Source organism: Muscardinus avellanarius, assembly GCF_963383645.1.
Source record: "Muscardinus avellanarius genome assembly, chromosome: 18".
NCBI classification, from domain to species: domain Eukaryota; kingdom Metazoa; phylum Chordata; class Mammalia; order Rodentia; family Gliridae; genus Muscardinus; species Muscardinus avellanarius.
The window spans coordinates 30626061-30647598 of NC_137804.1; the positions used below are offsets into that span (position 1 = coordinate 30626061).

At 50.9% G+C, this 21538-nt stretch overlaps 1 protein-coding gene across 2 annotated transcripts in view; it reads right to left on the bottom strand.

The window, feature by feature from the left end:
* Positions 1 to 21538, bottom strand: part of NISCH (nischarin) — a gene marked incomplete at both ends in the record, with an annotated part of 41812 nt that overhangs the window by 3287 nt on the left and 16987 nt on the right. For both annotated transcript variants that reach the window (XM_080715278.1, XM_080715277.1), the window contains 13 exons: positions 2029 to 3426; positions 4897 to 4946; positions 6084 to 6208; positions 10282 to 10393; positions 10697 to 10810; positions 12255 to 12383; positions 12558 to 12743; positions 13098 to 13166; positions 13817 to 13969; positions 16444 to 16539; positions 18709 to 18804; positions 19150 to 19313; positions 20107 to 20155. In XM_080715278.1, the coding sequence (XP_080571404.1) occupies positions 2029 to 3426; positions 4897 to 4946; positions 6084 to 6208; positions 10282 to 10393; positions 10697 to 10810; positions 12255 to 12383; positions 12558 to 12743; positions 13098 to 13166; positions 13817 to 13969; positions 16444 to 16539; positions 18709 to 18804; positions 19150 to 19313; positions 20107 to 20155 (2741 nt within the window). The remainder of the gene's footprint in view (positions 1 to 2028; positions 3427 to 4896; positions 4947 to 6083; positions 6209 to 10281; positions 10394 to 10696; positions 10811 to 12254; positions 12384 to 12557; positions 12744 to 13097; positions 13167 to 13816; positions 13970 to 16443; positions 16540 to 18708; positions 18805 to 19149; positions 19314 to 20106; positions 20156 to 21538) is intronic.

The following is a 21538-nucleotide window of genomic DNA, read 5'->3' on the forward strand; positions in this document are numbered from 1 at the left end:
AGTGAGGCTCTCAGCAGCTTAGTGAGACCCTGTTTCAAAATAGGTCTGGGAGTATAGCCCGGAGGTAGAAAAGCCCCTGGATTCCACCCCCAGGACAACAACAACAACAACAACAAAAAGCAGAGGAGGTCACCCCAGGGATCAGCTATCCAGACATATGTCTCAAAGGTTTTGGTCCATAGACTGAAAACTCACTTTGAGAAAGTGGAAAAGATGTCAGAAATACCACTCCAGTGTCCACAGTGCCAACCAAGGCGCCCAGGGCGAGGACCTGGGTATGTGAGCACATGCAAAAGTGGGGACCCAAAACTGAAAGTGCTCTTCAGGCTGCCTTTGTGATGTCCTCTGGTGGCCCAGGACCTCAGCCCATGCGGCCATCACTGCACAGGGCCATGCTGGGTGGTCATTGGTCTGTTCGAGACACAAGACCAAATGATGCTCAGATCTTAAAGCTCCTTGAGGTTTGAGTCCTCTGCAACTAAAATACATGGCCATACCCATTGAGGGGGAGTGTTTTGTTTTTGCAGTACTGGGGATGGAACCTAGGGGCATTCTACCTCTGAGCTATACCCCAGCCCTATTTTTTATTCTTTATTTGGAAACAGGGTCTCACTGAGTTGCAAAGGGCCTCACTAAGTAGTAGCTGAGGCTGTCTGCAAACCGCTATCCTCCTGTCTCAGCCTCCCAAATGCTGGGATTACAAGCGTGCATCACCAAGCCTGGCTAAGGAGGAGTGTTTTGGACATCATCCTCTCAATGGGACCTAGCAGAGCTGCTGAGATCCCAGGGGCTGTGATCCTGTATCTGGGTAAATTTCTCGTGAATGCTCAGGGCTGCCTTCTTGCTGTCTTGGAGCAGAGGCATATGCTGGGGACCTGGTTTCTGGATACAATTTTCCCAAGGGCAAGGCCAACCAGGCTTGGGGGTGGCAGGGAAGCGAAGACAAGGTGCCCACAACCAAAGCTTCACCCAGGAGGGGATGAGAGGCCACACAGGTTTGCCTCCAGCATGGGCTGCTGAATCCAGATGATCAGAGGGCACCAGATTCAGCCTGAAGAACTAGCAGCCCTTTGGGGACATCAGGCTGGGGCTGGGTTGAGGGGACAAGGCAGGTTCCATGAAATGCTGAGGACAGGCTGGGGTGAGGAAAGGGTCTGTGCTATTACTAGAATGGAAGAGAACATGAGCTAGACTGAATCTTAAGAACAGGAAGGCAGTCAAATGAAGGGCTCTCTTTCCTAGGTCAGGGAAGCCCAGGAAAGCCAGCAACAGGAGACAGGAGTACCCACAAGGTCACAAAGTCTCTGTGAGCCCCAGGTGGGGACAAGTTCTACCTTCACCCCCTGTACCCCTGAAGGACCCAGGCCTGAGAGTCCAAGGAAAGCCAGGCTCAGAGCAACAACAGGAGGACAGGGCTGCCAACTTCTTCCCTGTCAATACACCAGTCTTCCCAGAAGAAAGGGGCCTTGGCAGAGACCACCCAGCCAGCTCATACACTCTGGATCTTGCCTCTTTTGCACCTAAGGTTCTCTTGGGAGGGACTGCCAGTCATACACAACCCTGTCCTTGCTAAGGTCTTTGTGGCTTACCAACAGGGAGAGGGCAGGAGCTGGTCTCAGGGATGGGAGGGGCCTGAAGCAGTCTCAGGTCCAGAGCCAGCCATGGGGTGACCCCAGGGGTAGGGAAAGTGATGCCCAGAGGCCACGCTTAAGATCGTGGGAGCAGAGTGGATAGGACCAGGGCTAGGGCCAAAGTGACAGCTCTTGCACCAGACAAGCAAGGTGGCGGGCAGCTTCCTCAACCTGTCCCGTAAGGTAGCAGGTGCCTAGGCCAACCTATTTTTGCCAAAGGGCAGCTTTTGTAGGCCTCTTTTATATTTCTAGGAGATAAGGAGCAGCCAGGTGCCAAGCCTGAGACAGGCAAGGTTAATGCCAACGGCGGTTGGGGCCTGAGGAGAAAACAAGGGTCAGGATGCCCAGAGATCACCACATGCCTAACCCCACCCCAAGAGGCTATGCTTGGTCTTACCTGAGCCTGCCCTCAGCAGGCTGATCATCTACCAGGGGGCTCTGGGATCTGGCCCCTGTTGCAGGAGTCTTGGCGATGACCACGGTCTTCAGGTCCTGCAGAGAGGCCCGTAGCTGGTTGTAGATGCGCAGAAAGTGGAACTTCTCATGGGGCAACACAAAGATGGCGGTGACAAAGCGGTAGCCAACAAGCAGCTCAAGCACGTGGCCATCGGCAAAGGCTCCCCGTGGCTGGGTGCAGCTGCGGGTGGGGTCCAGCAGCACGGTGGAGAGCGGCACGCGGCTGAGCTTGAAGCTGTTGCGGTTGCGGCAGTTGTGGGTGCCACGGTTGGGCATGGGGTTGAAATCGGCCTTGATGACATTGAGGTGCTGGGGCGTGAGCAGCAGCCAGTAGGGGATGGCAGCAGACTTGACGGCCTCGGAGGGCGCGCAGCATGAGCGGCGTACAGCTGAGCACAGCGTGCAGCTGGCCCACTCGATGTTGCCTGAGTAGTCTCCGGCGGCTGTCTGTACCATGCGCTTGTCACTGTAGACCAGGTAGACAGGGAAGCAGCCCTGGCTGCGCTCCTGGCCGCCTCCAGCCACCTTGTAGAAGGTAAGCAGCTGGCGTAGGAACTCCTGCAGGGTAGTGTGGCTGCCGTAGAGGATGGGGCTGCACAGCATGGCCATGTGCTGTGGGGCGAAGCAGGAGCGCAGGTCGGCATGGAACTCGTGCAGGTTGGCGGCATCGGAAATGATGAAGAGCGTGTTCTCACTGTGCCGCACCTTGAGCACCAGACACAGCTCTGGCATGAGGAAGCCAAACTCAGTGAGGTCTCCATGTGGGAAGCAGAAGACGAAGCGCAGGGACGAGAGGATGTGCTGGCTGCTGCCTCGTGACTCCTGGTGCGGGATCTCGAAGACAGCAATGCCGAAGTCAGTGAGCACGAGACAGGCAGCAAACTGGCGGATGCTGCCCTGCACGTGGATCAGGAAGCACCACAGCACCTTGAGGATGCGAATGTGCTCCAGCAGGAAGTCCTCATCTGCACCCAGGGCCCACTCCAGAGCCAGGCGCTCCTCCTCAGCCTCCTCGTCCTCCTCGTCCTCCTCATCTTCCTCCTCTCCCTGGCCACCCTCCTCCTCTTCCTCTGCATCTGGGGGCCCCATTTCAAAGTAGCGGTTCTCAGCAACATCTTCTTCGTCCTCATCCTCACCCTGCTCGCCTTGGCCCTCCTCCCGCTGATTGGCGGCCTCAATCCAGGCAGGCAGCTGCCTCTCGATGGCCTGGCGGATCAGCGTGCTCAGGCGCTGGATGAAGTCCTGGTTGGTGGCTGTGTAGCCAATGCAGGTGAAAGGCAGGAAGATAATCTGGCCAGACCCAGGGACCACCTGCACCTCTGGTTCCGCGTGCTCTGGGCTACAGGGGGAGAGTCCAGGTCAGCACCTCTCAGACTGCTGCCGCACCCTGACCCAGAAACACCAACCCACTGGTCTCCTGAGCCTTCTGCACAGCTGAGCCTGTTCCCAGAACAAGGGTCTAGTGGGGAGCCATGGCAACAACAGCTACAAGACTTGGAGACTGGTTTAGCAGGAAGGCTGGCTGTCAGGAACTCAGACCACAGCCGTTTAACACAGCCCTGCCAGACCACACTGGCCATTGCAAAAAAAGGGTGAGAAGACTTCTGTCATTCAGACTGCAGGTATTGAGCACTCCAGAAAGTGAACCTACTTGCTGATAGCAGCTTCTTTCAAGTCCCCCAGTGGTCTCCAGGGTTAGGGAGGTGGCTGAGGTGGGTATCAGGACTCTTGCATTTATTTTTATTTTTTAACTTTTTTTTTTTTTTTCAGAACTAGGGGTTGAACTCAGGGGCATTCTACTTCCAAGTTACACCCCAGCCCTATTTTTTTATTAATTTTGAAACAGGGTCTCACTAAGTTGTGGAGCACTTCACCTGTGATCTTCCTGTGCCAGCCTCCTAAGTACTGGCACAAGGGATTACAAGTGTGCACTACCACATCCAGCTGGGACCTTAGCATTTAAATTCCAGCTCCTCCTGGCCACACATAGCCCTTCATTCTTCTATAAAGGTTTAGAGAGCGAATATTTTAGGATTTTTGGGCTACCTTAGCCATATTATTTTGTTTAAACAGACCTTTAAGAATATACTATCAAGCTGGGTGTGGTAGCACACGCTTATTATAATCCCAGCATTTGGGAGGCTGAAACTGGAGGATCACGGTTCTTCGTGGACAGCTTCAGCTACTTAGTGAGACCTTGTTCTAAAACAAAAAATAAAATACAGGGCAGGGGGTGTAGCTTAGAGGTCGAATGCCCCTGGGTTCCATTCTTAGACCCACCCCCCCCAAAAAAAAGGATATACTATCATTAGCCAGGCGTAGTGGTACACACTTGTAATCCCAGCATTTGGGAGGCTGAGACAGGAGGATCTGGGTTTGTGGCTAGCCTCAACTACTTAGTGAGGCCCTTTGCAACTCAGTGAGACCCTGTTTAAAAATAAAGAATAAAAAAAAAATAGGGTTGGGGATATAGTTTGGAGGTAGAATACTTCTGGGTTCCATCCCAATTATGGAGGAAAAAAAAATACTATCATTTTTGGCTCACAGACCAAACAAAATGGGTTATGAACCAATCCAGCCTTGATCTATCTACCAATACCCAGTGTAGGACAACATGAATCAGGTGACATTTAGGGAAAACAGACCAGAGTCCATCTCACCTGCATTTATTTAGAGAAAGACAGAGTTTTGTGGGATTTCTGCAAGTAGACGGTTAGTAACATTTAACTGGTTACCTCTAGCAGGCAGCTGAGAGGATTCAGAAGGCCATGCAGTCAGTCCCCCAAATGTCTCTCTACCTCCTCCTTACCTTGCACCGCCGACAGCTCCTGGCATGTCCCTTAAATCATCAGCAGCTGCCTGATAGAGAAGGAATGTGGTCAGCCCCCACCTGCTACAGCCATTCCCTGGCATATACTGGGTCTTGGACCCTGATCTGAGCACTCTGCTGCCTATGGAGGGCCTCATCATCCCCACACTCCTCTCTGGGGACCAGGGGACATGCTTAGCCTTCTGCACAGCTGGGCCTGTTCCCGGAACAAGGGCCTGGTGGGGAGCCACAGCACCAACAGCTACAAGACGTGGGGGCTGGTTTAGCAAGAGGGCAGACTGGATCTTGATCTCAGTATATAGCAGGGCTGTGCTCCCCCCTCCCCTGCTGGATCTCAGCCCACACGACCAACCCAGGCCAGCCTGTTGCCACTCTCAGGAGGTTTGGCATCCAGGGCTCCTGGTGCTACCCAGTGGGCCCTAACCTGCCAGCAATGCACGGTGAGCAGAGGCAAGGCAGCCCCAGCAGAGCCCCAGCGCTCTCTGCACAGTGAGCAAGAGCTGGGGCTCAGGAACCTCTTGCTGTGTGGCCCTGGGGAAGTTGTTTCTGGGGACAGACAAGGATTCTACAAACCATCCTAGCATCCCATGACCTTGTGCTATGCAGAGAGATGGGGCTGGAGGGAGGCCCAGGCATAAGACATTTTACTTTCCTCCTCTCTCTTCCCAGGGATGGGCTCGGAAAGTGTGAGCAGCAAGCCAGAGGAGGTGGCAGAGTCACACTGTCCCACACTGCCAGGGTGACATGTGGGAAGAGTCAGAGTGGCCCCAGGAGGGCAGGGAATTCGTCCTCTGAACTGCCTTCCCCAGGGCAGTCTGCCCATGCGGACCCAAGGCTCATCTACCCCTCAATGCCCCCCCAAGACACAATAAGAGAGCACTGCCTGTTCCCAATGAGCGAGGGAGGAAAGGATGGAGGGATAGGAGACTGACAAAGGGAAGGGAGAGGGTGAACATAAACATTTTAACTGCTGGGCTTGTCAAGAAGACTCAACTAGAAACAAGTCCAAGAGACCGCAGGGCCAAGCGGTGCACACCAGACCTAGTGGCATGTGTCGCACCCCAACCAGGCCACTGCCAACTGGACATAAGGAGTAGGGGCAGCCTGCAGAGAAACAGTCCCCAGAAGCAGGCAGAGGGCATTACCTGTCCTGCAGGGGGCATTACCTGTCCTGCAGGGATGGATTCCAAGGAGTCAGAGCAGCCCCGGGCAATGGGCCGGTCCTCAGGGGCCAGACTGTCGGTAGATGAGAGGCTGCTGGCCAGGGCCTCCTCCTGCACGAACATGATTCCTGCAGAGATGGGGTGGGCGGACGGGTGGGCAGGGAGAGCAGCCATTCAAAAAGGGGCTGAGCCTTGGGCTACTGGCATGGCTGGAGCTAGCCAGATCCCCAAACCATCATGTGTAGTAGAAGAAAACAACAGAGCTGAAATCCTCAAACAACTCAAGAATGAACCCATGACTGCTTCTCTAATTCAGGGGAGGGAGAGGCTTTCTGAGCACACATGCAAAGGAAGAGACTGCTAAGTGAAACTATAATGAACATCAAACCTCTGTGGACAAATTTTAAAAACTAAGACAAAAGCAAAACCAAATGCAAAGAGAAAAAAGTGCTTGCATATTTGACAAGGATTTATATCTTTAATCTATAAAGAGATCTTACAGATTACAAAATAGGAGTAGGGGTAGAAACTCCATTAAGAAACTGAAAGAACATAAAGAAACATTCCATAGAAGAATGGCTCTTGGATATAACACACAAAGATGACGCTGACCCTCTCTAGCACACAAAGAAAGACAAGTTGAAACACATGTTTGTCCCTCACTTCGGCAGAGGCCAGACTGTGAGGTCTAGCCTCAGCCTAAGTTGGGCAGAGATGTGCACTGGGGTGGGAGTTGGCCCGTGCATTAAAAGTGTTTGGTACCATGTCCATCAAGAGCCTTAAATGTGTTCACTCCTGAAACACTGGCTTCCCCAGGAAAAGACTACACATCACTCCATCTCCTGATCTGACATCTCTGCAGAGCGTAGAATGCCTCACAGGAGGCCAGACCTCTCCGGCTGTAGTCTCCTCCAGCGCTGCTGAGCACAACCTGAGCCTGCATCCTCAGGCCTGCTGCTTGACCTCCCACGGACAGTGGCATTCTAACACAGGCAACCCCAGAAATGCATAGGGTTTTTAAATCCTGAGGCCATTTTATGAATGCAGCATGCTGGACTCATTCACTGCAGACTGATTAGGGGAAAACCTTTAATATGATCTGAAGTGCAGCTAGCTGGTCAGGAGGAGCTGGAGCCTGTCTCTATACCCCACCTTTGCCACCAGTCAGTCATCACATCCCAATGATATGACTCAGAGCCCCACAGGGTGTAAGACCTTTGTCTGGCGTAGCTGCTGCTGCCTAGGACAGGACAATTCACACAGCCCAGGTCCTCTGCTGAGGGCTGGGCAGGCAGGTAGCCCAAGCAGACTCCTTCACGCAGCAAAGCAGCAGGGGCTCTGTGAGGCAAGGAGAGTGGCAAGCACACAGCCATGCACAAAGCATCCCCGGGGCCACCCCTGGACTCTGCCTATGCTCCCCTTCTTCCCTGGAATCCATCGACTCCTGCTGACATGTCTGGATTCTGCCCATCCTTCAAGAGTCACCCTCAGACACCACTTTTACTCAGCTTTCTCTGAAGGTCCCCAAACTGTCCTGCCCTGGGCATACAGCACATCTCCCCAGCTGACTCTGCACCCCCAAACCCCTCACTAAGGATGTGGGGAATCCTTACTGACCACTTTTGTTGAGCCAAAAGCAGTGCTAAGCGCTTCCCCAGCGTTAGCTCATGCGTGCCTCTCATTATTTACCACATTTCATCAAATCTAAGATGCGTGGATGTGGTGCCATCTTGGTCTTACAGGAAGGTGTCCACAGGTTTTCCCATGACTCCATCACGAATACCAGCTGGCTGACAGCAACTAGGGGATGCCACTGATTGAAAGACGCATCTCAATTTTAGAGAAGTCGCACGGTGGAAACATGTGCATCTTAGAATCGATGAAGAAAGGTGTATCCGCTTCATGGTTGAGGAAACAGCTTCAGAGAGGCTACAAGTTGCTTGAGATCACAGTCAGGAAGGTAGAGCCCGAACTCTGCTGCCTGCTCCTCACCCTCTACACAGCCTCCTCTCAGCCTCCAAACCTGGCTGGAGGATCAACTCTGGAGTTCTGCACATTGGCCTCTATCGGTCACAGTCCTCCATGGCTCCCACAGCTGCTAACAGCTCCTGTGATGACCAGAGCATTTGTTTTCTGGACAGTGCCCAGTTTATTCACAAGACTGCTCCTCTCTATACATCAGGAGCAATAGGTGTCAGCAAAGCTGCTCCTACATGGAAGAAATCTCTATCCATCCATCCAGCTCCAGTAACATGGCTAAACACACATGTATGTGGATACCTCTATACTAAAAAAAAAACAACAAAACAAAACAAAACAAAAAAAAAAAACCCAGCATTTTCTTGCCACTACTCCTCCCTCCCCCAACCTTGTTTGGACACGAGGAAATATGGACAGGGACAGTGTGTCTACTTCCTTCCTGGACTATGGCCTGTACAAACAAGTGATCAGAAAGGGTCACTCAGTGGATGGGATGGGGATATCAGGAGGGTCCTCAGACAGGAGTTTGACCTTTGTCATTTCTCACTCAAAGGAAAGAGATGTGCACACAAAGACATCCACTGCAGTTTTATTTATAAAAGGTGCAAATCTGGGACAGTGTTTCAATGTCCAGTTATCGGGAAAGGGGACAGATTTAGCGAGCCACTCTACTGAGTGTCCAGGGCAAAAGGCCAGCGAGGAAGGGGATGATAAGGCTGGGCCCAGGCTGTTGCCAAGGATTCCCCACCATGGGTGGAGAGGAGGCTGCCTGCAGCCGCAGCCTTCAGGGGACACTTGTTCCCTTCCCACCCCTGCTCTCGACCAGCTCATCCTGCACTTACTATAGAGCACGCACTCCCTCACTCAGCAACTCCACAGTGCTGACTGAGGACATGTGTCCTCAGCCCAGGGACCAGACCCATCTCTCTGCCCTGCAGAAGCCTAGTTATGCACTGCTTCTACAGGGAGCCAGTGCTGGGGCCCAAGGAGCTGGCCTTAGCACAGGTGGCAGAGTTGGGGAAGCTTCCTTACAGGGATTCAAACCCTCCTCCCCTTTTTATGTATATGTAAAAAAAAAAAATACAACAAAAAATGTTCAGTTAAGAGTTCGACAAAAGCAAACAGGCAAATACTCTAGCATGTAGGCCTGCTGTTCCACTTCCACAAATTCTCTTCTGCACGTCATGGTCGTAACCTCTGAGGATGCTTTGCGTTGGGCTTTTGCCTTAACATAAGTGAGCACGTCTCCCTTCTTGCTGCCCAGTCTTCTCCCTGATGGGACTTGCCGCAGACGCTTCTGAGCCACAGCTGCCTCTCCCACCCTCCTGGATGTGCAGGACACAGCCAGCATTTTGCCAGCAGGGAGCATTTCACCTCCCCCAACCCAGCATCTTATCTCTCTAAAAGATCTCCAGTGGGGTCACCAGGTCGAGGAGTGGAAATATGCCTTTGGCTCTTGAAACTCAGGGGCAGAGTGTTTTCCCAGGACCTCACACCAAGTTCTGTGTCTCCAGGAGCCCAGGTGGGCGGCCTTCCTTCCTGCGTGTCTCGAGCCTCAGCTCCACCCAGGGCAGCATACCTGCCCCTCTTCTGTTGGGGCCGGGCCGGCAGACATGCTCATGGGACCTGCTTCACTCACTCATCTCCGAGGATGCCTGGGTTCAGAGGTGAAAGCCCTTTAAAAATGCTAAGACAGTGGGCAGATGAAAGGGATTGGTCTTCTATGGATGCGCGGGGACAGAGCCCTTCTTGGTCCCACAAACGCAGTGTTTCGGGGCTAGGCCACACCACAAGAGCCACAAGAGATGAAGCAATGATTAAAGAAAGCTCCCCACACAGGACCAGGGCTCAAGACTTAATAAAGCAACAAGGCCTGGCTTCCCATTAACAGGGGAGTAGACCTGTCCATGCTGCTATTGGAGGGAAACTGGTCCGCATGAATCAATTGCCCTGAGCCTGTCAGATACCCATGGTATCGTAGAGGAACTGGATGTGGATGCCAGGACATCAGGGGTCCTCACTAAGCAAATAACAGAGCTGAAGTCAGGCTGGGCACCCCACCACATGCCACCCAAGGAGCCAGCCTGCAGACGGCACCACCCTCCCTGTCTTGACCCTGTAAAGAAGCAAGTGCCAGCATCTTTCCCCCATCCCCAGCCCAGCCAGGGGACCCCGGCAGGACTGTGCAGCTCTGTTAGGAGCAGGACCCATACACGATTACCTTGGTTGGAGAGGATGGGCTGGGGCAGGGAGGCAGAGGTGGGAGCCACGGTGGGAGGGGAGCTGCTGGGTCTGATGCAAGGGGAAGCTGAGAGCCGGGCATCCTCACCAACCTGAGGAGGATGGTATGAGTCAGTCCAGGAAGAACAGAACTGACAGGCGGGAGATGTGGGGGAGGGAGTAGCTCAGAGGTTCTCACAAACAGGTGATGGTGAAGGAGGTTGAACAGCAATTTGGGCAGCAGATACTATCACAGCTTGTCTCATGCAGGAGGACCCAGCAGGTATGGCCTGCTTGAGGCCATGCAGTCAGGACCCAACAGCCCTGAGTGACTCCATGGCCCAGTTTACCCTCAAAATAGATCTCTTCTTGGCTAGCTCCTCACCCCCACCCCCACCTCCCACCTAAATACCCACCTTCTTCTCTGGGTTGCTCAGTTTGGACTTGACATCTTTGGCTTTCTGAATTGCTTTCAGAACTTCCACGGTGTCCAGCTCCTTCTCTGTGGTTACTGTATCATCCAGACAGACCTACACAAAGTCCAGAGAGTGGCTCTCTGCATGGGGACTAGCTGGGGTAGTACAGGAGAATGAGGGGCCCTGCTGATGGGTAGGTACAATCACCCACCCCAAGTCAGGTCTTGTGAGGATGGTGGAGGCTGAGGGAGGAGGGGCCCATGGAGGTCCCACACTGTCTCAACCATCTCTGGGAATAATTCTCTAAGAAGGGGAGGCAGCAGCCTCTTGGGTGGCTGGGACTAGGGAGAGGAGCTTTGCTTTCATGTGGTATTCAGACTGACAAACAGAAAGGAAAGAACCTTCTGGACAGGGAAACTGGGGAGTAGGGGAGGGTAGGGATCTCAGTCTGGGAATGCAGGGCAAGCTGTGGGCTGGGGCACTGAGGGGCAGGCAGTGTGATGAAATGAGGGATGACCCAAGGGCCTGGACAGGAACTGGAGACCAGAGCCCTTCCCAGGTCTGGAGCCTGGAAGGGGAGGAGACCACATCTTGTGAAGACCATCTTGGCGACAGTGTAGAGAAAGTAGCCTCGGGGAGAAAAGGGGCAGAGCGATGAGGGGCAGTCTCCCAGGTATTTTCTGGGCTGTGGGCTGTGATTTGGGGAACACAGAGGTTCCAGAGACTGATGAGAGTGGGGGTGGGGCCGCTGGAGGTTGAGGAGAGGAGTAAGCCTGGCAAAGGGCCTGTTTTGTTAGCACAGTGGTTGTGGCAGGTAGACGGTGACAGCCAGCAGACACCAGGCTAGGCTCAGCTGGCAAAGGATAGCAAACCCTTGCAGTCAGGCACTATGGTCAGAAGTTGTCTAGGAAACATGATTATTTAAATATGTCATTTCTGCTCTTTGCCTACAATAAGCAATGCTATATATATATATATATATACATATACACACATATATATGTATATGTATGTATGTGTGTGTGTGTGTGTGTATGTGTGTGTGTATATATATATATATTTTTTTTTTTTTTGTGGTACTGGGGTTCCTGGAAGCCCTTCTACCTCTGGGCTACACTCCCAGACCTATTTTATACATTTTATTTTTGGAAACAGGGTCTCTTAAGCCAGCGCGGCTGGCTTCGAACCTGTGTGATCCTCCTGTCTCCGCCTCCCAAGCGCGGGATTACAAGCGTGCGCCACCATGCCCGCCACAATGCTATTTTTTTTAGTTGAAGACAGTCCTTCCACACGCTGAGTCTGTGCCTGTGTGTTCTTGGGAAGCCCTCCAGGACTGATGCTCTGTCAGATTCAACCTGAAGTCCACTAGCTAACACATGCCAGCTGACAGCCCCTGAGGGGGAGGAGCAAAGGTTTCCTCCTAAGGCAGAGTGGATTTCCTAAGCCAGAAAGGCCCTCTGATGGTCTTCTGCAGTGGACACCCCCACCTTGGTCAGCCCATGCAGATGTGGACTCCATCCCACCGGTCTCCCTGGGGTCCACTGGTGACAGGGCTTACCTCAGAAGCCCTCTCTCCGAACTGAGCAAGAACCTTGGTCCGATAGTCGGGGATGATGCTCAGTGGGTTGTTGAGCAGCGCCACACGTTCCAGACATGGAAGGCTGCCTATGCTCCTCACCTCCTCCATCTGCAAGGCATGAGTGCCATTCCCTTTGGCCCCTTCTCTTAACACTTCAGCAACACGACAACATGATGGATGGCGTCTTTTAAATAAAAGGAATCTTAACGATCTTCTTTAAAGTGATAAAGACCAAGGCCCAGCAATCCCAGAGCCCTGAGATCCCTCTGGGATGCAGCTCACCTGTTCAATTCTGTTGTCACTGAGATCTAGGTTGACTAGGGAGTAGAGCTTGTGCAGGCCACTCAGACTCTCTAGGAGGTTACCCGCTAGGTTCAGGGTCTTAATATTGCCCAGTTTGGTGTGAACTCCTTCCAAAGAGGAGAGCTTGTTGTAGGACAGGTCCAGGTGCACAAGGTTGTACAGGTGCTGTAGTGGCATTGAGAACAGTGGCTCAGGTCACACATCCAGAGAGGAGACATTTGCCCTTCAACCAGAACCCTCCAGTTCTGCAAGGCAGTTTCGTCCATCTAACACAGTGGTTCCCCTGCAGACAGGTTAGAAGTAAGTACTAATGCCTGCCCATCTTCAGGATAGAGGCACACCATCTCCATCATGCTCAGCTTGTACTAACTCATCTTTTATAATTCTTTGGAACTAGAGCAATGATCCTTCTGTACATCACTGGATGCCTCAAGATGAGGTGGCAGCCCCCATCTCCTGACCTTGCAGAAGAATGGGACTGTGGAGAGCCCACAGCCAACAGTGGTCCACAGACATTACCTGAAGGTTGTCCACAGCCAGTACTCCATTGTGGCTCAGGTCCAGGAACTCAATCTTTGGGATCAGTTTCTTATAAAATAAAAGAATACTCAATGTTATTCTAGGAGGCTGGACCAGAGTCCCTGCACCTGGTGGCTGGGTACCCTGGGACTCATCCTTCTGACCTTAGATTTGTGGCTGGTCATTCTTGCAGGGCCACTAATGTGACGCCTCTTGTTGCCCACCCAGCAGCACACCTAAGGGGCACACAGGGACTCCAGGGCTCAGCACTATCCACTGTTTCTGCACAAAACTTAGCTTATGAAAATGACAAATGGCAACATCCCAGACAGAAAAGGGAATCTACCCTTCTTCAACCCTGCCCACCCTCAAGAAGCACAAAGAGATCCTCCTATTGCCCTAGGACCATTTAGATGTCACTTACACAGGCACGTCTGTAATGTGGGGAGTGATTTTCTGCTCCACTCCTTGGAATTAAAGGTTATCACTTACAGTGGTTGTAGTATATCAGCTATACATACAATTAACACGCTTCACTTGGCATATCTTAACCAAGTCCAAATATTCTCATTTTCAAATTTAACTTTAAAATGATAAGCAATGCACTGAATGCTGGATATAGGTTTTTTGTGGCCTTTCCAGGAAAAGTCAAATGAGATACCCAACCCTAAGGCTATGGTTAGGCCAGAGAGGCCCGACACCAGCTGCTGTGAGCATACCACCGACTCATCAATCTCAGAGATGCTGTTGTGGCTCAGGTCGAGAGTTGTCAGCGCTTGCCACGTGGGGATGATGGCTGTCACGGGGCCTTCGAGGGTTGTGCCTTCTGGCTCCCACTCATCAAATTCCGAGGCTTCAGGAACAAGGACTTCCTGAATAAGAACATCTGTTGAGCACCACGCTCAGGCCCTCATGCAATACTAACTAGAACACTATCACTGCAAAATTTAAGGAAGGGCTGAAGCATATTTAGCAGGTGGAAGTGAGCTTGCATTAAAATGGGGCTTTGGGGGCATGTGTCTTTAAACGATTGTGAAATACCTAAGATTTAGCAATATAACCATTGCTTGGAATATGTTCTGGCCCTGCTTTGGAAGCAAATATTTCAAGCTCCCAAAGACCTCTGCTACACAGTGATTCCTTTCCTGGCTTAAGTTTTATAGGCTGAAGGTCCAAATTTAGAGTGTTGCCAGGCAACTGCACGTTCAGAGTGGTCTCCACTGTGGACAGCAGACCGTTTTGACCATTTCTTCACAGAGACAAAGTCACTGCTAAGACAACAGTAGCAGCAGGAAGCACTGAGGCTAACAAAGGGGAGGTAGGCCTCCTCAGTTTGACTCTTTCTTTTTTTGTGGTACTGAGGATTGAACCCAAGGCCTCATGCATGATAGGCAAACACTATACCTCTGAGCTACATCCCCAGCCCTTTTTAATTTTATTTTTGAAACAGGGTCTTCCTAATTAAGTTGCTGAGGTTGGCCTTAAATTTGTAATGCCTCCGGAGTAGCTGGGATTATAGGCATACACCAGAAGCCAGGGTGTGTGTGTTACTGGGGATCACATCATAATGTAAATCACGATGACAACGACATACATGTACACAGCATTAGTGCCCCCTCCCACTGCCTTCCCATTTCCCCTTCTGAGATTGCTGTTGTTATATTCACAGGGATACCCACAGTTGATAGCAGTATTTCCATGAATGAACCTCATTCTTCCTCCTCCCTACTCTGAGGCCTCCTCCCTGGCTCCATTGAGGTTCTCCATTATCTGAGTCCCCCTTGTATTCCAATTACTCCCGATCTCACACATATTAGAAAAAACGTATGACCCTTCACTTTCTGTGATTGGCTAATCTCACTTAACCATAATGTTCTCCAGGTCTTTCCATCATCCTGCAGATGACATAGGTTTGTTCTTTACTGCTGAGTAGAATTCCATTGTGTGTATTTCCCATAATTTTGTAACTCATTCATCTGTTGATGGCCATCTGGGTTGGTTCCATAATTTGGCTATTATCAATTGTGCTGCTATGAATATGGGTATGCATATATTACTATAGTTCTCTGGTTTTAACCTCTTTAGAAAGATACTCAGTAGTGGTATAACCTTTAATCTTTCTTCTTCTTTTTTTTTTTTGTGGTACTGGGGGTGGAACTCAGGGGTTTTTCTACCTCCGGGCTCTACTCCCAGACCTATTTTATATTTTATTTGGAAACAGGGTCTCACTAAGTTGCTGAGAGCCTCACTAAGTAGCTGAGGCTGGCTTTGAACCTGTGCGATCCTCCTGTCTCAGCCTCCCAAGCGCTGGGATTACAAGCGTGCGCCACCACGCCCAGCTAGTCTTTCTTCTTTTTTTTTACTCTTTATTTTGAAACAAGATCTCACTAAGTAGCTGAGGCTAGCCATGAACCTATGATCCTCCTATCTCAGCCTCCCAAGTACTGGGATTATAAGCATGCGCCACCATGCCCAACATTATTCATTATTTTTCAAATATTTTTCACCAAGTTGCGAAGGGCCTCACTAAGTTAAGCTGAGGCTAGCCACAAACTTGGGATCCTCCTGTCTCAACTAGGATTCAAGTGTGCACCACCACATGTGGCCCAGCCCTTGGTTTGACTTGATGCCTACAAGACCTCTTCTTGCACTGGATCACCCAGGCTCCTTCAGCCAGGCAGCAAGGAGTGCCCTGAAGAGGAACAAAGTGGCCCAGCGTCCTTGCGCTCTCCTTAGCTTCCTTCTTTCAGCTAGTAGTCTCAAGAAAGAATTTTCACCAAATCCAAATCTTGGTCAAATGCCATAAAATTAGTCACTATATTCCTCTTCTCTACTTAGGGAAGAATTTTAACATTACTGAGCTGTAATCCATAAAAAGGTAAAAGAAAGTCTACATTCCCACTAGGAATGTTTCTGTTGCTCACATACAAACAAGAGCGCCCAGTGCTTCTACAAACTCACCTTCTACTTCAACTTCATGGAGGACAAAATAAGAACAAATGCTAAGCCAGGGTGTATAAGCCTTAAAGGAGCAGTTATATTAATATGACCAATAAAGATCCTCTGGCACAGCTTCACATTTGCTCATTACAAAGGAATGGACTCCTCCTCTCCTTTTTGGAGAAGAAAACCCAGATCCTTAAAATGCCTTGTTAACATTAATTTCTGATGAAGACATGTCACTGGGGCTATCAAGTGCTGGGAGGTCCTGTGTGAGTGTGTGACCATCCAGAAGGTCTGGTCATGGGATACTGGTAGACATGGTAGTATCAACACCCACCTCAGTGGTGTGGGTCACAATTAGGACCCTAATGCCACAGACTGTGCTTCAACAAATAAACCTTACCTTCATTGAGGTTGCTGAGAATCTGACACTCATTGTGGCTAAGGTGGGCTTCGAGGCAACGAGTCCTCTGATACGTTTAGCATCACAGTGACTTATCTGGAATAAAGAAAGCTACGTCTCAGAAATGGCATCCAGATCCCATCAAAGTCCAGGAAGTCAGTGTTCATCATGCATACACAGAAAAAGCCCGACAATAAACAAGTCCAAATCCTTGATAGATAGGAGGTGACTCAAAAATCTAAGCTTCCCTTTCCTCCAAAGCTATTTAGTGCTGATTAGATATTCTCTAAAGTAACTAATAAGAAAGGCATCTAAATTCTCAAGACTTACAATGAACTACAAATTCCATTTTCTGAAAGGGCTATTTGGGGTTTAGCAGGTAAACAGAAAGGGTGAGTTGGGAAACTGTGCTAGAGAATAAGCAGCCTGTGTAGTGCAGCGACTGAGGTGCCCCCCACTCACCCAGCCTGTACCACTGGCCTCTGAACCTCAACTGTTCTGCAGTGAGGAGAGGAGGGGTTCACACCAAGCCACACTGCCCTGCTGCTAAGTGGGGCTGGGTGGGCTTCCCTTTCACTTCCTGGGCCTTCGTCAGCTTGCAGTGGTTGAGCCCCACAGCCCAAGTTCCCATCAGAGGGATTGGCCTTCAAGGTCACTGAGGCAGAACACTACAGGCAGAAGAAGCCAATGGGTAGCAGAGGCTCTGGAGTCAGAATGAGCTGAATTCAAATCCCAGTTTCCCCTTCTTAACTGTGTTACCCTGGACAAATGCCCTTATCTCCCTAAACCTCAGTTTCCTCACCTGTAAACTGGGAACAAAAGTACCCCTTTCACAGGGCTGTTGGGAAGCTTTGATCAAGGCATGTACACCAGGACAGGGTAGAGCACAAAGCCAAGGTGAAAACATTTAAAACAGAGCTGGGCGTGGTGGCACATGCATTTGGGGCATTCAGGAGGCTGAGACGGGAGGATTGACTGCAGTTTGTGGATAGCCTCAGCTACTTAGTGAGGCCCTCCGCAACATAGTGAGACCCTGCTTCAAAATAAAGAAAAAAATAATAGGGTAGGGGGTGTAGCTTAGAGGTAGAATGCCCCTGGGTTCCATCCCCAGACCCGCAAAATAAATAAATAAATAAATAAATAAATAAATAAATAAGCAGTCATTATTGAACTGTATTTTCTTGTGTTTGTGATATTGGAATTAAACTCAAAGGCATTTTGCTACTGCGCTATATCCCCCAGCCCCTTTCTTTTCTTTTCTCTTCCTCCTCCTCCTCCTCTTATTTTTTTGGTGTGTGTGGTACTGGTGATTGAACCTAGTGGTATTCTATCTGTGCTAAACCCCCAGCCCCTTTGTGTTTTGAAGCAAGATCTTACTAAGTTGCTAAAAGTCTTGCTAAGTTGCTGAGGATGGTCTTAAACCTGCGATCTTCTTGTCTCAACTTCCCAACTACTGGGATTATAAGTGTGTGCCACCATGCCTGGCTTTTTAAAAACATTTTGAGACAGGCTGGGCGTGGTGGCGCACGCTTGTAATTCCTGCGCTTGGGAGGTGGAGACAGCAGGATTGCGCAGGTTTGAAGCCAGCAGCGCTGGCTTCAGAGATCCTGTTTCCAAATAAAAAAATATATAAAATAGGTCTGAGAGTGTAGCCCAGAGGTAGAAGGGCTGTACCACCCCCCAAAAAAAATTAAAAAAAAAATTTTTTTTGAGACAGAATCCCACTAAGTTGCCCAGGCTGGCCTAAAACTTATAATCGTCCTTCCTTAGCTTCACAAGTCACTGGGATCACAGGCGTGTAACAGCACATCCAGCCTGTTCTCTTTTTAAAAATGGTAACAAAATGAGTTTTGAGAACCAAGTAGCTCAGTAGCAAATACTTTAAAGCACCTTTAAGGATGGGTGCCACAAGGGCAGGGAACCCTCAAAGCCCTCTGCCTTGGGAAATAAAGACTTGGAACTAGTTCATCTGACCCTCAGGATGACTTCCCAGGACTTCTGCTTGAATCATGCACATCCCTTGACCCCATGAGAGACCCAGAAGGAGATAACCATGCCAGGGATGGAGACATGCAGATCAGCTGAGAACAAAAGAGGCTCCCCTTTCTCTGCCCTGAGAGGGGCCGTACTCTCCTGAACACACAGACAAACACAACAGCAAGAGTGCCTAAATCTGGACACCTGACATTGACACTGCTCCCCAGTCACCAGCCGAACCCACACAGGGTTTGGCCCTGCCTCACTCCAAGCAGCACTGAGCCTTACCTCCACCTGATGAAGAGACTTGAATATTGACAGATCAAAAGGCAGGCACTGCTCCTGAATGTTGCTGTTCCCAAAAGGTCCTTCTGTGCCAGAAACCTGAGGCCAAAGATGTGGCTTCAATTAGGGACACTGCTGCCACAGCTCCCTATCCACATTCTGAGCTCCCCATCCACATTCTTGGGGCAGAGTGCAGCAGCTGCCAGCCTGAAACTTCGACCACTTTTCCCTTTAACAAGGCAAGCTACCAAGGTTTAAGGTAATGAGATACTGTGCCATAACGCCCCCTGGTGTTCATGGCCAAAAGCACAGTGTCGAGAACACCAAGCAGCCTTCCTTTCCTGGAGAGGTCCCTCAACCCTGCTCTCCTCTTGGTCAGTCAGGGAGCCATCAGAGCCCACGGCCAACTGAGTGGCCCTCCAAACTAAGCTGCTGCAGCTTTACCTTAAGGTACTTGAGGCGGCAAGTGAAGTCCAGGATGTGCCCAAGGTCAGTCTTGGCATCTCCACTGGCGCATGTGGGCTTTCCCTGCTGCAGCTGCTCCGTGACTGCATACAGTTGCAGGGGCCTGATGGCAAAGACCTCACCAGCGCCCAGGAGCTGTTCTCCTGCAACAGCCACGCCCAAGGTTTGAGTGTCCAGCCCCAGCCCGGGCTTGCTGCACAGCCAGGGAGTCTGCCCATCATTCCAAGAGTCAGTGGGCACAGAGAAGGCACCTACTGCGTGTGCCCACTATACTAGGAGGACGCCTCCTTGAGCATGCAGAACAGCTGCTCCCTGAGCTCATACTGCACACAGGGAAACCCTTGATACTGCGATAAGAGAGACAGGCCATGGGGGTTATGTGACTGGTGAGCCTGTGAGGAGTGAGGCTGATGAGAGGCAGTGTTTGGGGCCACAGACCTACACTGCAACAGCCAAATGCAGGCAACACTGAGGTGAGGCCAGGCCCAGGATGCCAGCTGCACCTGCGAGCAGGATGGCTCTGAGCATCCTCACAATATTTGGTTCTTGCTCTGCTCCTTCTGGCCATGTGGCCTTAGGCGAGTCACTGGGCCTCTGACCAGTGTCCTCACCTCTACCCTGGCTCCGGGAGGAAGGCTGTGAGATGCTCAACATGGGGCTGGATGGCAGAGAATGCTCCTCACATGTTACCTACTGTCACCCTTTACCTCTGGCAAAGGGTGCCAGGTGACAAGGGCAGCATGCTGCCCACCTTCCAGCACCCTGACACAGCTTCTCACCTGCAGGGCAGGCAGGTAGACAGGCTTGGCTGTCGACCAGGGCCAGGGATTTTGGTACCCACCAGGACTCAAAAGATTGAGTTCTGTGCCATGCCGGGCCTCCGCTGCCTTGATTAGCAAGTTGTACCTAGCATTTTAAGGACCAATTGCCACATACCTTTTTCAAAGAGATCTTCAGCTAGTGCTGCAGTGATGCCATTTATTTCCTGTGAAGAAAATGAAAATTGCAGTTAGAAAGTCCACTGCCCCCAGTCACTGGGATTTGCATATTCCTGACTATCCACTTTGCTGCTGCAGTGCCAATTCTTAAGATAGTCAACAAAACAAAGGAGGAAGTAACCTATAATGAAGAAAGAAGTTTAGAAGGGCAAACTAAACATTTCCAGTTATATGGATAGCTGTAAAGGCTCCTCCAGAGGAGGGAAGCCAGGCTAATGCTGCAACTCCACGTCCAGCGTAGAGCACACCATGGCCATGTCCAGCGGCAGAGCACACCATGGCCATGTCCAGCGGCAGAGCACACCATGGCCATGTCCAGCGGTAGAGCACACCATGGCCATGTCCAGCGGCAGAGCACACCATGGCCATGTCCAGCGGCAGAGCACACCATGGCCATGTCCAGCGGCAGAGCACACCATGGCCATGTCCAGCGGCAGAGCACACCATGGCCATGTCCAGCGGTAGAGCACACCATGGCCATGTCCAGCGGTAGAGCACACCATGGCCATGTCCAGCGGTAGAGCACACCATGGCCATGTCCAGCGGCAGAGCACACCATGGCCATGTCCAGCGGTAGAGCACACCATGGCCATGTCCAGCGGTAGAGCACACCATGGCCATGTCCAGCGGCAGAGCACACCATGGCCAGGAGGCCAGCAAAGCTCGGCTACGTCAGAGCGAGTGGGTAAGCGAGCAGCTCCCTAAGAGCGAGGGCTCTGGAGTTCCTGCAAGAGGTGTAGTAATGATGAGAAGCTTTTCTTTTTCAAAGGATGTGATGAAGAAGTGGTGGCGGAAGCCTTCAGTTATGCTAAAAGTAACAAGCTGGGCTCCAATTCAGGCTGGACAATGTCTGAGTGCCTGGTAGGTACTGGCTCAATTAATTCTCCTCATACCCTACAGAAAGAAGCTGAGACCTTGAGCCCTGTTCACAGATGAGCAGACATAGGTAGAGAAGTGCTATGACCCTCCAATTTAAATGACTTAGAAACTACTAAAGCCACACTCAAGTCCTTGGCCTTGGCCTCTTGGCACACAACTGACTGCATGAGCACTTCAGTTGGTAACAGATTGGCAGGGCTCCCCCAAGCCCTGAGCTCCAGACTTGTACATCCCACAGGTAAGAATTTTAACCAGCTGACAGATGGCAGCTAACAGGCCTTTCTGTAAACAGGTCCAGATGGGGGCTGCACAATCACCCTTGTAACTCACTGAACAGCACCGCCATCAGGACATGCAGTTCATGTGTTTATGAGATTTAAAAGGTCCCAGGCTACAGCAGAGTCCTTTTCCTGTTTTTCTACCTGGTTGTTTGTTTCTTTCTTATTATCTTTTATATGTCATGGCTACTTTAATAGCAATTTATTTCATTT